The sequence below is a fragment of the Ziziphus jujuba genome, chromosome 4 (genome assembly GCF_031755915.1).
Source record: "Ziziphus jujuba cultivar Dongzao chromosome 4, ASM3175591v1".
Taxonomy (NCBI): Eukaryota; Viridiplantae; Streptophyta; class Magnoliopsida; order Rosales; family Rhamnaceae; genus Ziziphus; species Ziziphus jujuba.
Window position 1 is genome coordinate 14,960,850 of NC_083382.1, and position 15,276 is coordinate 14,976,125.

Consider the following 15,276-nt stretch of genomic DNA (forward strand, 5'->3'; position numbering starts at 1 on the left):
AAGTTTCAACAAAATAAGTCATATTTTTGTAGGATACATATAGTTCTTAACAAGGACATAACAGAATTTAGTACATAATTAGTTTACCAACACACACATATATGGTCACTTGGTCAATAGCCAAACATTTTAAACAAACAAAATAATAAAATTACAGCAACAATAACAGTTTTAAGGTCATATTGGTGGCTCCTCTTAGTATTCTTCTGAATTACTTCAAGAATATTATTAGATTTCTCCACTTGCACCGACAAATGATGAATTTCACCGATATGTATATTTATTTTGTCAAGCTTACGTTCTCCTTCTTTTGCCCAAATGAATTTACCATATCCTTTTTCCTGTGTTAATTAAAAATATAAAATGAAAATTCAATCGAAATTTTAATTATTTTATAGGAGAAAACAATTGAAAATTCAACACATTAACAATTTTGTATGACCTGTTCTCCATTTAAGCATTTTCAAAATTGATGATTTGGGTTCTTATTTGTTCTTGACGTTTTAAAATGCATATATTGTCTACATGAGCACATCCAGATCGGTTGAACTTCACTAATACTAGTTGACATGCTCACATAGTTAATCTCCAGCTGTGACTTTTGTATAAGACAATGCAAGATTTAATAAGTCATTGGTTCACATTACAAAAAAACAACAAAGGTTCACAATTACTAACCTTTGGGATTGTCGAAAAGAAGGCCCGAACGGTGGAAGCAAAGAATATTTAGGGTTTGAAAGGTGGTGAGAGCGGGAGATGGTGGATTTTATTTGGGAACTTCGAAATGGTGAGAGATTATGGATTTGAATGGGAATTTTGGAACAGTTAGCTAGAGATGGTAGATTTTATTGGGAATTTTGAAATTTTAAAACGATAAGAGATGGATTTGGAAATTTTGAAATGGGGAGGCTCGTAAAATAGTGGTGCTAGCGGAAAAAGAAATGATATTTTATAGCAGGATAGTTGTAATTTTCTCACGTATGATAAGGAATAATCTGAGCCGTTCGTGTGATAAGTTGAAATCTAATGGCTGGGCATTTCCCCACATTTTTTTACCACATTCTTTTTCGTTAGGTCGATCCTAGCCATAGAATCTCTCTACATATGTATATATATGCATATATAAACAAATAATGTTTTGGTTTTAAGTTTTCATTTTGAAATGAGATTTGGACAAATATATATATATATATATATATATATCATATATTTTATTGTAACACTTTCTACCATTTATCAAAACAAAAGAAATTTTTAAAAATTAAAATCAAAGTTTTAACATAACAAATTATCCAAAACAAAAGATGAGAGCTTTGACTAAACCTTTTGTGGCTTCATGGTCTGTCCAATGTGTAGAACTTGTTGCTATTCGTGAGGCAATTATGTTTTGTTTGGAGGCAGGTTTCCTCCATAGGGAAATTGTGAGTGATTCCATCAGTGTAGTGCATTTAATGAATGCTGTTAATATTGGCAATCATCTAGACCCGAGTTGTTTATTCATAGAACAAATTAAAGATATGTTTTTTGTTTATCCAAGTTCGGTATGCTCTTTTGATTATATGGAGACAAATATCTATGCAACAGGCTTAGTTGATTTTGATTCCTGCTATGAGGTTGGCCCACAATGGCTTTATAATGTACTTTGAGCTAATGTTTGTACCTAAGTTTCTTAATGTATGAAATTGCTTTGCATTTAAAAAAAAAAAAAATGTGTCCAACTTTTTACAAAATTTTTCATGATCAGTTTTTTTTTTTTTTTTTAAGTTAATTTAATTTTTCATTTTGTGTCGGTAGTTAATTGTACATAACCTAGATCAAATCATTTTCTTATTTTTTCTTTTTACATGAAACCATGCTAAAGATTCACAAGTAATCCATCAATGGGAAGACTAAATGCCTAACAAAAATATGAATACATTGATTTACCAATATATATATATATATATGAATTAATTGAATTGTTTCATAGTCTCTACTGATTAAATAGATCTTATTTTTAATTTAATTTAATTATTCTTTATACACTCTTGTAGTGCAATTATATCATCTTTTCTTTTCTTTCAATTTTGATTGTTTTTTATACAATTAATGATTAAAAAAAAAGTTTTCGACAATTATAGCTATATATGAGTTAAAATAAATAAATAAATAAATAAAAAATAAAACTATGGATAGAGAAGAAGAGCACGATCGGACTACACATACTCCACTTAAAATCTCACAATATTAGATAATGCTTTTTCCAAATAAAATTTATTATGAGTCTCAAAGTATCAATAAAAAAAAAAAAAATTGCAGTATTAATAAAAACAAATTTGTGAATTACATCTTTTATAATACAATTATACAAACCGCTAACAAAATCTTCATGGATTACATCTTGAAAATACAATTATATAAGCCACTAACCAAAAAATAAAAAATCACATAAGCAGGTAAGAAGAATATTCACCCAAAAAAAAAAAAAAAAAAAAAAGTAAGAACAATGTCGGCACACTGATGTGGTGGCAAAAAGCGAACGTTGCTCCAAATCCCGAACCTTCAAAGGTTCTTCATTAACAAAGTTATGCCACATGTCTTCTGATCTTGACGAGGTGTGAATACTCAAACTGTCTCTCCCCTCGTAATCAATCAAAGGAACTGACCGGCGATCGAGAAGAAAAACACAGAGACAGCAATGGCGGACAGGTTCTTTCCCAATTTAATGCCAGGCTTCGTAGCCGAAATGCCAACTTCTTCAACCAGCTTAGCACAACAACAACAACATGAAGCTGGGTCCGACTCTCTCATGAGGCTCCTTTCCATGCCATACCCATCTCTCTCTCACCACTTTAAACGCACAGCTTTAGACCTTAGAGAAACCGTATTCTCTCTTCTTCTCTTTGTCCATGTGGCTGACCGCGAAGTGTATATATATATATATATATACACGTGTTTATAGTATCCTTGAATGACGGGTCTGCTCACTAAGTGTTTGTGTTATTGTCTTACAGATTGTTAGTGACATGCGTAGAGTGGCTGGACAACGCGAGCACGACTTTACCCTCTATACCGGGGCTCTTGGCAAGGCTTTTCTGCTATTTAAAGCTTATCAAGTCACTAACAACATGAATGATCTCATGCTCTGTTCTCAGATTGTCAGGGATTGTGACTCTGCTTCTTTAGCTTCTAGGTGCTACTATCTATGCCTCTTCATTTGTTCATGGGATATGGTGATAATATCTCTCTCTCTCACACACACAACACACACTATATATGTATATGTATATGTATACATATATATATATATATGTACTAAGTTGCTTAAGGTTCATTTGAGTGAATTAAGGTGCTTATGAGAAGAATCCTTTGTGGGGAATCTCCATATATTGTTTTTTGTGCCTATATGAACGCTTTGGTTGGGATTAAACATGTTTCAAGGCAATTGGTAGATTAAGGTGCTTATGTGATGCACTGGTGGTAGGGATGTGACTTTTATATGTGGGCGGGGTGGTGTATGTGCTCTTGGGGCTGTAGCAGCAAAGCTTTCTGGTGACAGGCAGTTGTTTACTTACTACCTATCCAAATTTAAAGAGGTAGTTTGATTGTACTTGTAGATAACGTTAGTGGAAATTCTTTAGAGTTATTAGTGTTTTTGTATTAGTTTTTGCTGATCATGAAAACTGACTTGAGTGAAAATTGCAGATTAAGCTGTCCAGAAATCTCCCTGATGAGTTGTTATATGGGCGAGTTGGATTTCTGTGGGCTTGTTTGTTTTTGAACAAGCATATTGGAGAAGGGACAATTCCTTCATTCTTCATGGTAGCCCTGAGTTCCGAGGTCTTGTATTGATTTGATTTTGTTGTTTATCGCAGCAAATCTTATACCTTGAGTAAATATTTTGTAGAGAGCGGTTGTGGATGAAATTATCAAGAATGGTCGTGCACTGGCTAAGAAAGGAAAAAGTCCATTGATGTTTGAATGGTATGGGGAAAAATATTGGGGTGCTGCCCATGGATTAGCAGGAATCATGCATGTTTTGATGGATATGGAGTTGAAGCCAGAGGAGGTTGAAGATGTCAAGGGCACTCTTAGATACATGATTTATAATCGCTTCCCTAGTTGGAACTACCCTGCAAGTGAAGAAGATCGGAGCGATGTTCTTGTTCACTGGTGTCATGGGGCTCCTGGAATTGCTCTCACACTTGTCAAAGCAGCAAAGGTAAACTTCAATGGATTATAATTTCCACTAGAAACTGGATTTATGTCCTGTCTATGCCCTTTATATTTTGGAACACCGTGATATTATCTTGCTCCCTTTCTGTGTTGCATTTAAAAGAACTGCATGAATATCAAATTCATTGGCTAATGGCTAAGCATCAAAAAGTGTAATGAATCACACCAATCCTCAAACTTCCATGTTATTTTCATCTTCTTATTCTTAGGACTCTTTCACATTAAACAGATATTTGGACACAACACTGACTCTTTTGGATAAAACATTGAGCATCATTCATAATTCCTTTGCTATCTATCCTGGGTACTGCATGTTTAAATGCTCCTTGAATGACTTTCAATTGGATACTAATTGAGTAAAGCATAAAACGCATCATGACATTGGGAAGGATTACTCCTTTTCTAGTCTTTCAAACTACTAACTATAGAATATAGAAATTCCTACTCTCTAGCTTAGCTATGTTCCTAGTTATCCTATACCAGTGCACTCTCGTTATTATTTTCATAACATATGACAAACTGCTCAGGTTTTTCGGGATCAGGAATTTCTGAAAGCAGCTATGGATGCAGCAGAAGTAGTTTGGAACAGGGGGTTGCTTAAGCGAGTTGGGATTTGCCATGGCATAAGCGGGAATACATATGTGTTCCTCTCACTCTACCAGCTGACAGGAAATGTAGAATACTTATACAAAGCAAAAGCTTTTACTTGTTTTCTACTTGATAGAGCTCACAAGCTTATCTCAGAAGGAGAGATGCATGGAGGTGACCATCCATATTCATTGTTCGAAGGGATTGGAGGTATGGCATACCTTTTTCTGGACATGGTTGAACCTTCTGAGGCTAAATTTCCTGCTTATGAACTCTGAAGTGTTTGTCACGGAATCATGGGAGCAGAGTCTTCTGTTTAAGAAGGCACTGTAGATCACTATACTTGTTAGAATATGTGTACTTTCCTTATTTTAGTGTATTTTTTAGCTAGTTTTTCTTCTTTATGTGTAAATCATAATTTGTTTGAAAGATGGCATGCCTGTGGGAAACTTGTGTGTGGTTACCTCCGTAAAGTAGGTGAAATTAATTTACCTTTTTTCTGTACTATAAAGTCTTTTGATCAGGATGATGGAAAATAGAAGATAAGAAACGTCTAACATTCTAGCTAATTCTGATTAGCCACCAGGAAGGTTCCTTCAACCATTGAACCTGAACATCCCCAAATTTCCAATTAGCCATAACAAAGGTCAATAAAATTGTAAAAGATTGTTCAAGTATTTATAAGTCAGAGTAGAAAAATGTCTTGAGGATAATTTAGCTTTTAATTGACATAAAAATCTGCATTTCCTTAACAATCATATGGCAGTTCATGTACCACCTTAACTTTGTCTGTCTGCTAATCAACAAGAGCGTCAGGTTAGTTTCAGATTTTCCTAAAATTCTGGCAGTTCTTAGTTTAATTAGCTGTTAAGTCACTAGGCAAAAGTAGTAGTTTTCTTGATACTTGTCTTCATAGAAACTAATTATAACAAAACATAACTGTGAAACGTTCATCAAGCTTGTCACATGGAGATACAAAATATAAAATGTTGTCTTAAAATCCACGTACATAACATAAGGTGAGCCTTTTCATACATGTCATACAGAAAAATTTTATTTACTCCTGGGTTATATTGTTCCTCACGCTCAAAGAAAGCATCCTAATCAGATGCTATGTTTGTCAAGGTAGCTGAGTATTAGCTGACTGATCTGCTCTGGAAGTTGTTCATGCATAAAATGATTTCCTTCTATCATAAAATTGATATCCAGATTAGGCACAAACTGTTTCACTGCCCCACTTCGTATGTATTCTTCCATTGCCAGAAAATTTAATTCGTAGTCCTTCTCCCCCTTGATAAGCAGTGCTGGAACTGTGACTTTAACATAGTTCTACCAATATCTACATTCAAAGTCCTGCGTAGATCACTGGCTTGACATCAAAGCGGCCCAAAATCTTCTTCTGCTCGCCCTGGCTCATGCCATCTCCTAGAACAAACCAGTATTGTTGATATAGAATTGAACAGTATATTACAGATGAAAGACCAAAAGTAGTGTAAAGAAAACAGAATAGTTATAACAAAAATGAATATGCCTGCTAACTTGAAATGCAGAAGCCTCTAGGAAGAAGATGATTTCTGATGGCAGAGGGGCCTGGAAGCAAGAAAGGAATACCTCGCGTCATTACACCAGACACCCTTTCGGGGTGGTCTGCAGGTACCAAGTATGCCTGAAAAGCCCCAAAGTCCTTCCCGACAAGGATAGCCTCGTATAAAACATTGAGAACTTTTTAGTGTGTGTACATGTATGAATGTATATATATGTATTGATTGTACTTGTGAATGTAATGATAGTTTAGATTCATCCATGTTTATTTTCAGATAAAAACTGTGGTTATCATTAATATGCATAATCTTAAGCTAGTGGATAATTTCATGGTATCTTTAGAGCCAGAACAATTAAACTCTGTCAGTAAGAGCGCATGAAAGGATGGAATTTTGGATGGTCATCTGCAGAAACCTTATCTGCACACCCAGGTGGCTTAAGTTTTTAAGAACAGTGGTAATTCAATGAGGAGGAAAGTTGCATTTGCAGAATATCTAGACTGAGAGTTTTCTGGTTGTTCAAACATTTTAATAAATGACTGTTCTAAAAATCCCTGAACATTAATACATCCATAATCAGAGTATTTAATGTTATTATTCGATAGATCATTAGGAACCAAGTAATTTGTCATATTCTTCATTAGGCTAGATTCAAATTGTGCCTTGCGATGATAATAATAACTGTAGAATATATTAGGTCATGAAACGCAGTCCATTGTATAAACTTTGGCACAAGCAAGCTTGTTTGGTAGGGAGTAAAATGGTCACTCTCATGATGTGTCACACTCATGATGTGTCAACTCCATTGTGATACCATGTGAAAACACTGTTCTTTCCAGCAAGCCCAAAGTCAAACCTATATAGTTTCTCATATAAATTTCTTAAAACTTATGTCGGTTTTTTAATATACTTGAATATTTCCACTACAGCTAATTAAAAAGAGAAGTCTGTCAATTAAATTAATAAAAATAGTCTCCTGTCTCCATCTTTGTTTTATTAAAATAAATAAATAAATAATAAAAAAATAGAAAATAAAAAAGAAGTAAACGACCAGGATGCATTTCTGTTGCCCTGTCTATATACAAAGAGCCCAAAAACACCAATGATATCTTCAACAAGAACTTGGAAATTGGCTTTCTCCTGCTCCGCTCGCTGGTTGGAAAGTCCACCACGGAAATCAAAAGTGATTGCTCGATAGCCTTTGTTGGCCACAGCAATCATCTGGTGGCGTCATGCATAACATATTTCTGGAAATCCCAGCAAGAACAACACCATCTTTGAACCCACACACACACATGTATATATATATATATATATATATATATATATATATATATATATATATATATGTAGTAATTCTATAGTGCGGACCGTTCGTATGTGGACCGCACTAAAAGTCAATGCTTTAAAAAAAAAAAACATTGACTTTACTGTGTATACTGTATATATATACACAGCAAAGCCAACGGTTTTTCCTCAAAAGCGCTGGCTTTTGATGCAGTCCGCAGAATATTTTTATATATAATATATATATATATATATATATATTTTTTGGCTCAAAAGGGGGTTATATTAAACCAAAAGCAGGACGCAACCAAGAAACAGTTAGGCATGTTGCCTTGAATCAGGAGTTAGTCACATTTCACAGTCCTGATTCATATTATCTATAAAAGCTTTAGACAAAAAGAAAGGAGAAATAGGACCACTGAATGCATTACAAAGACCCCTATATATATATATATATATGTAAACATAATATGTACGCTCATTTATATAAATATAGATTCATTGTCTAATTTCACTACATAAACACACAAATTTATACGAAGAAAATTAAATATAAGAACTGGGTTCAGATTGGTATTACTTACCGCTTCCAATGTCAGCCACATGAAGCTTGAGTCCACTTACTTATACGTAGATATGCTTAATATTTTCCATTGGAAAGACAGAGAGAGAATGCAGAAACAGAGCATATGTAGACAGAGAATGGAGTGATGAGCTCGGCGTATAAATTGGAGAGAGGTGTCATCAAATCAATGAAAGGTCGTGAGGTCTGGTAAGCAAATAAGCAAATGTTATTGGTGCACCGTTAAAGTTTATATTTAAACTATATTGTTTAAATATTAAGTTTGTAATTTTCGAATATGCTACGTGGTTTTTGAGACATATGTTCAAAATGTATATATTCAAGCTTTTACCACCCAAAAAGTCTGACAATAGTTTAGAAACTGGAATTATGTCCTGTGCATGCCCTTTATATTTTAGAACACCGTGATATTATCTTATTCCCTTTAGAATTGCATTCATTGGCTCATGGCTAAGCATCAAAAAGTGTAATGCATAAATCACATTGTTCTCAAACTCCATGTTATTTTCATGTTCTTATCATTGGACTCTTTCACATAAACTGATATTTGGACAAAATACTGAATCTTTTGGATTAAAATATTCAACATTGTTCAGAATTCCTATACTAGCTTTTCCAAGCGCTACATGGTCGAGAGCTCCTTATATGACTTTCAATTGGACACTAATAAAACTAACTTGTTCCAAGTCTCTAAGGTATTGATTCTGAAAGCGGCTAAAGATGCAGCAAAAGTAGTTGGAACAGGGGGTGCTTTAGTGAGTTGGGATTTGTCATGGCATAACTGAGAATGCATATCTGTTCCTTTCACTCTACTAGCTAAAAGGAAATGTAGAATACCTGTACAAAGCGAAAGCTTTTGCTTGATTTCTACTTGATAGAGCTCACAGGCTTATCACAGAAGGACAGATGCATGGAGGTGGCAGTCCATACTCATTGTTTGAAGGGATTGGAGGTATGTTGTTCCTATGCCTAGACATGGTTGAACCTTCTCATGCAAAATTTCCTGCTTATGAACTCTCAATTGTGTCATAAAATCATGGCAACAGAGTCTTCTGTTTAAAAAGTCACCGTGATCACTATACTTGTTAGAATATGTGTGCTTTAGTAAATTGTATCCTGGTCTACGTTTCTAGCTAGTTTTGCTTCTTCGTGTGCAAATCATTATTTGTTTTGAAAGGTGGCATGCCGTGTTGGGAAACTTGTGTGTGGTTACCTCATTAAACCAGTTGAAATTGAATTTATCTAAATACTAGTAAACCTCCCATTTTCCGCTTTCTGGAATATAAGTCTTTTGGTAGAAGATAAGATTCTAGCTATTCTAATTAGTCACTGGAAGATTCCTTCAACCCTTGAACCTGAACATCCCCAAATTTCTAATAGCCATCACCACAAGTCAATAAAGTTGTAAAAGATTGTCTATTTACAGGTCAGCGAAGAGACTTTTGTCTGCGGACAATTTGGCTTTTAAGTGACATAACATAACACTATTATATATTTTAACAACATAACTTTGAAAGGTTCATAAAGCTTATCATATTGGAGGTACAAAATATAAAACGATGTTAAAAATACGAAGTACATAACATAAGGTCAGGTTTTCTCTAATATGCCACAGACAACAATTTTATTTACTCACTGGATCATATTGTTCCTCAGGCTCAAAGAAAATATCCGAATAATCAGATACTATGTTTGTCAAGGAATGTAATTAAGAGCTGATTAATCTTCTCTGGAAGTTGTTCATGCACAAAATGATTTCCTTCTGTTATGAAAATGATATCCAGATTAGGCACAAACTGTTTCACTGCTCCACTCCTTATGTATTCCTCCATCCCTGGAAAATTTAAGACGTAGTCCTTCTCACCCATGATAAACAATGCCGGTACTGTGACTTTAGGATCAGTTATACCAGTATCCACATTCAAAGTCCTGCATAGATGAAAAACCACTTAAGTTGATAAACTTCTATATTCCTTTCCCTCTCTAATTTTGCCTTCAAACTACCTGTATGGAACCTGCAGTGCAAAACGGAATCCAGACTTCTCATACAAAGATGCATAGGCAGTAAGATCTTCCTCCGAGAACCAAGGCGGAAGAGGAGTAGCTGGGTTGAACAAGTCCATGATTTCCTGATCATCACCGGCTATTGGGACTTCACTTCTTGAGAAGAGAGTATATATGTTCCTTATAACTGACTTGACATCAATGCGGCCAAAATCTGCTTCCGCTCGCCCTGGCTCCTGCCATTTTTTTATGAGAAGCCAGTAACTTGATACAGAATTGAATGGTATAATAATAGATGAAAGAAACAAAAGTAGCTTAAAGAAAAGAGAGAATGGTTATAATGAAAATGAATATACCCGCCACCTTGTTATGTAGAAGCCTTTAGGAAGAAGATGATTTTTTTACGGCAGAGGGACCTGGAAGCATGAAGGGAACACCTAGTGTCACTACGCCAGACACCCGTTCCGGGTGTAGTATAGGTACCAAGTATGCTGGAAGAGCCCCAAAGTCCTTCCCAACAAGAATAGTGTATATATATATATATATATAGGGACGTTCTACCATCCGGACGTCCGGATTGTCAAATCTACTTGTGTATGTAATGCTAGATTAGATTCATCTGCGTTTATTTTCTCCCCTAAAAAAAAAAAAAAAAAAAAAAAGCCAAGCGCTTTTGGCTATCTTCAGTATGCATAAACATAAGCTAATTGATATTTTCATGGTACTTCTATTGTTAGAATAATTAAACTTCTGTAAGTTAAGAGTGCATGAAATTACGAACAGAATTTTGGATAGTCAAGTGCAGAAAACTAATCCGCTTGCCATTTCCCAATAGCTTCTAAGTTTTTTAGAATAGTGATAATTCAATGCCAAAAGTAAAATAACTGTTCTTTTTTTTTTTTTTTTTAATTTTTTGTGAAATAGGATGAAAGTAAGTTGCATTTGCAGAAAATTTGAATTATGTGAAACTTTTCTGTTGCTCTGTTGCTCAAACATTTTAATATTGTTTCCTATCTCCATCTTTCGTTTGATCAACGAAGGAAAAAACCAGGATGTTTTTGTGTTACCTTGTCGATGCTCAAAGAATCCAAAACACCAATGACATCGTCAACAAGGACTTGGAAATTGGCTTTTTCCGGCTCCGGTGGCTGGTCGGAAAGTCCATAGCCCCGGAAATCGAAAGCGATTGCTCGATAGCCTCTGTTGGCCACCGCAATCATTTGGTGGCGCTATGTATACCATATTTCTGGAAATCCATGCAGGAACAGCACCACCTTTGGACCTGCATACATAATAAGCATACATGCTCAATTAATGAAAATATTCATTCTTTGTGTAAATTTCACCACATAAGCATTCAAAGCAATACAGGGAAAATTAAAGATAAGAACTGGGTTCAGATTGGAATTACTTTACCACTTCCAATCTCAGCTACATGAAGCTTGAGTCCACTCACTTCTACGTAGCTATGCTTGGTACTTTCCATTAGAGAAACAGAAAGAAAAAAACAGAGAAACAAAGACATAGAGACAGAGAATAGGAGATGAGTTCAGTGTTAAGGTCTAGAAAGCAAATAAGCCTATGCTGTTGGTGCAACACTATAAGTCAATATTTTACATCACAATTAATAAAATTTCGTGGTAGGTTTGTAATTTTCGAAGATGTGACGTAGTTTTTGAATTGAGATGTGGAAGAGACGAATCACAGCATATCCGTATATTCAAGATTTTTAGCTTGTCAGAATCTTACAAATGGTTTAGAGCCATGTGATAACTTCGTAATTTCCGCAAAAAATCTTCATCGAATTTTGTCTTTCTTACTGCCTTTAGCAGAAATATTTACATAAAAAATATTAGAAATGTTTTTGATATTTTCTAAAATTCAAATTAATGGTCCACGCTTGATACAATAGCAAATAATACTCGGAAAGGTCATCCTTGAAAATATGCACTCAATAAGTCATTTTATGATGTGTATGCATGAAAATCTCTATTTTATTAGCTATAATCAAATTGACTGTAGTTTAAAGGTTTTTTTGTTATATAAAATAGTGTTTTTTTAATAATTTTTTTAGTTCATGATTTTCTCAAAATTTAATTTATCGCATCTTTTTGTCAATATGCGCGATAATTATAACACCATTGATGCCAGCATGATCAACTCCTCTTCAAGTACATGATTTATAATAAATATACGAGTGAGTTGCTAGAACTTAGATTAATGCCAAAGGTTTTATCAGGCTTACCACTTTGATATATATTATATAATATATTATGATAAAAGTACCAAGAAACACTTTCTTCTTTCATAATGGCGAAAACTCATGGTTAAGTTGGACGGTTCTCATTGGATGACTGCTTTTAATAGACTTCCCCCGATAAAAGAGCCATTATGGCTCTTGGACTAATTGTCTGTAAATCTTAAGAACATAGCACAAGACCATTATTTTGGTACAACATCTCAAATACATAACGAAACATTTAATTTATTCAAACCCTTGCTATGGATTATATGTTGTTCAAATCAGATACTATGCTTGTCGAGGAATGGGATGATAAGCTGATTAATCTGCTCCGGGAATTGTTCAGGCACAAAATGACATCCTTCTGCCACAAATGTTAGCTCCAAATTAGGAATAATCTGCTTCATTGCTCCACTATGTATGTAGTCTGCTAGCCCTGGAAATTTTAAGACATAGTCCTTGTCGCCTATTATAAGGAATGCTGGTACTGTTATTTTTGGTTCATTTATACCAATATCTATTGTCAAACTCCTGCATATATAAATTAGAAAAAAAAATTAAAAATAATAGTTCAAAGATATATAATAAGAATATATAAATTTTTAAAAAAAAGTATCATGATTTTGGAAGACATTGTAACATACCAAGTTAAGGGAAGTGATTAATTCTTTTAACATTTGTTCGTAGCACTATATCATTGTCTTGTTCATTATAATCTAGGATATGGTTTCGGGTTGTTATTTACCTGTATGGAACCTGCAGGGGATAACCAAATCCGGACTTTTCATACAAAGAAGCATAGACATTGAGATCATCTTCAGAGAACCAAGGTGGAAGAGGATTAGATGGATCAAACAAGTCCATGATTTCCTGATCATCAGCTGCTGTTGGGACCTCACTACCTGAGAAGAGAGTATAGATGTTCCTCACAATTGTTTTTATATCAAACCGAGCAAAATCTGCTTCAGCTCGTCCTGGTTCCTGCAGATCACCAGTGTTAATTTCAGAATCAATTCAAAAACCACAACATTATAAAATGAAAGAATTATAAAAAGAAGTTATATAAATCAAGAAAATGAAATGTATTTGCATACATACATGGAACCTTGATACATAGAAGCCTTTAGATGCAAGAAGACCTTGGACGCCAGAGCCTGGTAGCATGAAAGGAACACCTAGGACTACTATGGCGGATACTCTTTCCGGGTAGATCACTGGTACTAAGTATGCTACAAATGCTCCAACGTCTTTCCCAACTAGAATAGCCTTCAGGTATATACACATAAGACATACACAATTAGTTTATAATCTCTGATTACTGTTTTCCACAATTTTGAAATTTATACAATGTTTGTTCCCAAAAAAAAAATTAGTGCTATGACTGGAACCAAAGTAAGATCAAAAAGTATAATTATTACAAAATGTGGGCTTAGATTACATGAATCAATGGACAACCATCACAATCACAAATACAACAAATTTTTACAGAGTACAGATCTCTCCATCCTTGTTTTGATTAAATCGGGAAAACTTACCTTGTTGATGCCCAAAGAGTCCAAAACGCCAATGCAATCATCAATAAGGTCTCTGAAGTTTCCTTTTTCCGGCTCCGGTGGGATGTCAGAGAGTCCATATCCCCTGTAATCGAAAGCAATAGCTCTGTAACCGCTGTTGGCCACAGCAATCATTTGATGGCGCCATGTATACCATAGTTCTGGAAATCCATGCAAGAACAGCACTACCTTTGGACCTACCATGTTTACATATATATATATATATATATTGATCACATATATAGATTCAATATTGTTTCATTTTCATACAAAAAAGTACAAAATATAATGATTTAACCAAAAAAAAAAAAAAGGAGGAACAATTAATGAAGTTGGATAGTTAATTAATTTACCGGTTCCAATTTCAGCTACATGAAGCTTGAGTCCTCTTACATCTACATAGCTATGCTTGATATTTTCCATTGGGAAAGGAAAAAAACAAAAGGTACACGGAGAAAATATGTGGAAGGAAGGAGAAGCTATATAATAGGGACAAAGAATGGGAGAGAAAATATCAGTGATTTGAAGTGAGACAGAGTAATGAACAGCAAAATATAAATGCAGCTGGTGAGTACTCTTATTACCAAAAAAAACAAAAAAAAAAAAGAAAAATGCTGGTCAATACTCGATCAGGTCAGCAAGGCGTTGTTATTGATGCCAGTTCCATTAAATGATAATTGTTATATTGATTTCATGACTTGTACTAATAAATGTTCTATATTTTATTAAATATTTTATTAATATTATTGTGTTTATGACATGGTCGGTGAAGTAAATATTAGATATCTTATATTGTTTTATAATAAAATTGTTTTTATTCATATAGATTAATTAAACATATAAGTTTTTACCAAAAAAAAAATTAAACATATAAGATTATAATTAATTTTTGGATTAGGTGTACCTCTATTATCCAATAGATTAATTCTCAAAGACCTGCATATATGGTTGGAAAACTCCACTTAAGTTGAAGAATTTGTGATACATTTTATATTTTAAAACACAATTTTTTTTTTTTCCTTTATGAGTAGAATTAAAAAAAAATATTTAATCTTCGAGGAATAAATTACAACGTTTTAAATTTAATGGCTCAAGATAAAATTCTTCTAAACCAGAGGTATTGAAATGTAATTAAAAATTCTTGAATGAGGGAAAAATTAGTATTACATGTATTTCTTGGTTTATGAAGATTAAACAAAGATACTAGACTATAACAACAAAGAATGGACACAAACATCATTACAAGTACTTCCTTTGTTTAAT

The 15,276-nt window shown here is 34.0% G+C and overlaps 2 protein-coding genes, 1 long non-coding RNA gene and 1 pseudogene across 3 annotated transcripts; 2 read left to right on the forward strand and 2 right to left on the reverse strand.

Annotated features, from left to right (window-relative positions):
- Positions 1-2,338: 2,338 nt before the first annotated feature.
- LOC107417375 (lanC-like protein GCL2) lies at positions 2,339-5,307 on the forward strand. The gene is made up of 6 exons (XM_016025991.4): positions 2,339-2,863; positions 2,994-3,172; positions 3,464-3,575; positions 3,685-3,801; positions 3,887-4,201; positions 4,743-5,307. Exons 1-6 carry the CDS (start codon positions 2,678-2,680, stop codon positions 5,079-5,081), a joined length of 1,248 nt encoding a protein of 415 aa, XP_015881477.1. The 5' UTR covers positions 2,339-2,677; the 3' UTR covers positions 5,082-5,307.
- A 2,380-nt stretch (positions 5,308-7,687) lies between these two features.
- Positions 7,688-11,548, forward strand: LOC132803438 (uncharacterized). The gene is made up of 2 exons (XR_009638679.1): positions 7,688-9,166; positions 11,259-11,548. It is a non-coding gene; the product is annotated as an uncharacterized LOC132803438 (long non-coding RNA).
- On the reverse strand, positions 9,612-11,903 carry LOC107417377 (uncharacterized; annotated as a pseudogene).
- A 584-nt stretch (positions 11,904-12,487) lies between these two features.
- On the reverse strand, positions 12,488-14,553 carry LOC107417378 (uncharacterized). The gene is made up of 5 exons (XM_048472048.2): positions 14,367-14,553; positions 13,996-14,210; positions 13,559-13,726; positions 13,206-13,441; positions 12,488-12,991 (listed from the first exon to the last, which is right to left on the reverse strand). The coding sequence occupies exons 1-5, from the start codon at positions 14,434-14,436 to the stop codon at positions 12,742-12,744; spliced, it is 939 nt and encodes a 312-aa protein (XP_048328005.1). The 5' UTR covers positions 14,437-14,553; the 3' UTR covers positions 12,488-12,741.
- Positions 14,554-15,276: the final 723 nt, after the last annotated feature.

What these genes read in the sequence shown, in the direction of transcription:
- LOC107417375 (XM_016025991.4), top strand. Translation starts at nt 2,678, where the DNA reads ATGGCGGACAGGTTCTTTCCCAATTTAATGCCAGGCTTCGTAGCCGAA. An exon ending in CAATTCCTTCATTCTTCATG is followed by an intron (nt 3,802 to 3,886) that starts GTAGCCCTGAGT and finishes AATATTTTGTAG; the next exon opens with AGAGCGGTTGTGGATGAAAT. An exon ending in CACTTGTCAAAGCAGCAAAG is followed by an intron (nt 4,202 to 4,742) that starts GTAAACTTCAAT and finishes CAAACTGCTCAG; the next exon opens with GTTTTTCGGGATCAGGAATT.
- LOC107417378 (XM_048472048.2), bottom strand. Translation starts at nt 14,436, where the DNA reads ATGGAAAATATCAAGCATAGCTATGTAGATGTAAGAGGACTCAAGCTT. An exon ending in TGTAGCTGAAATTGGAACCG is followed by an intron (nt 14,211 to 14,366) that starts GTAAATTAATTA and finishes TAAACATGGTAG; the next exon opens with GTCCAAAGGTAGTGCTGTTC. An exon ending in TCTATGTATCAAGGTTCCAT is followed by an intron (nt 13,442 to 13,558) that starts GTATGTATGCAA and finishes GGTGATCTGCAG; the next exon opens with GAACCAGGACGAGCTGAAGC.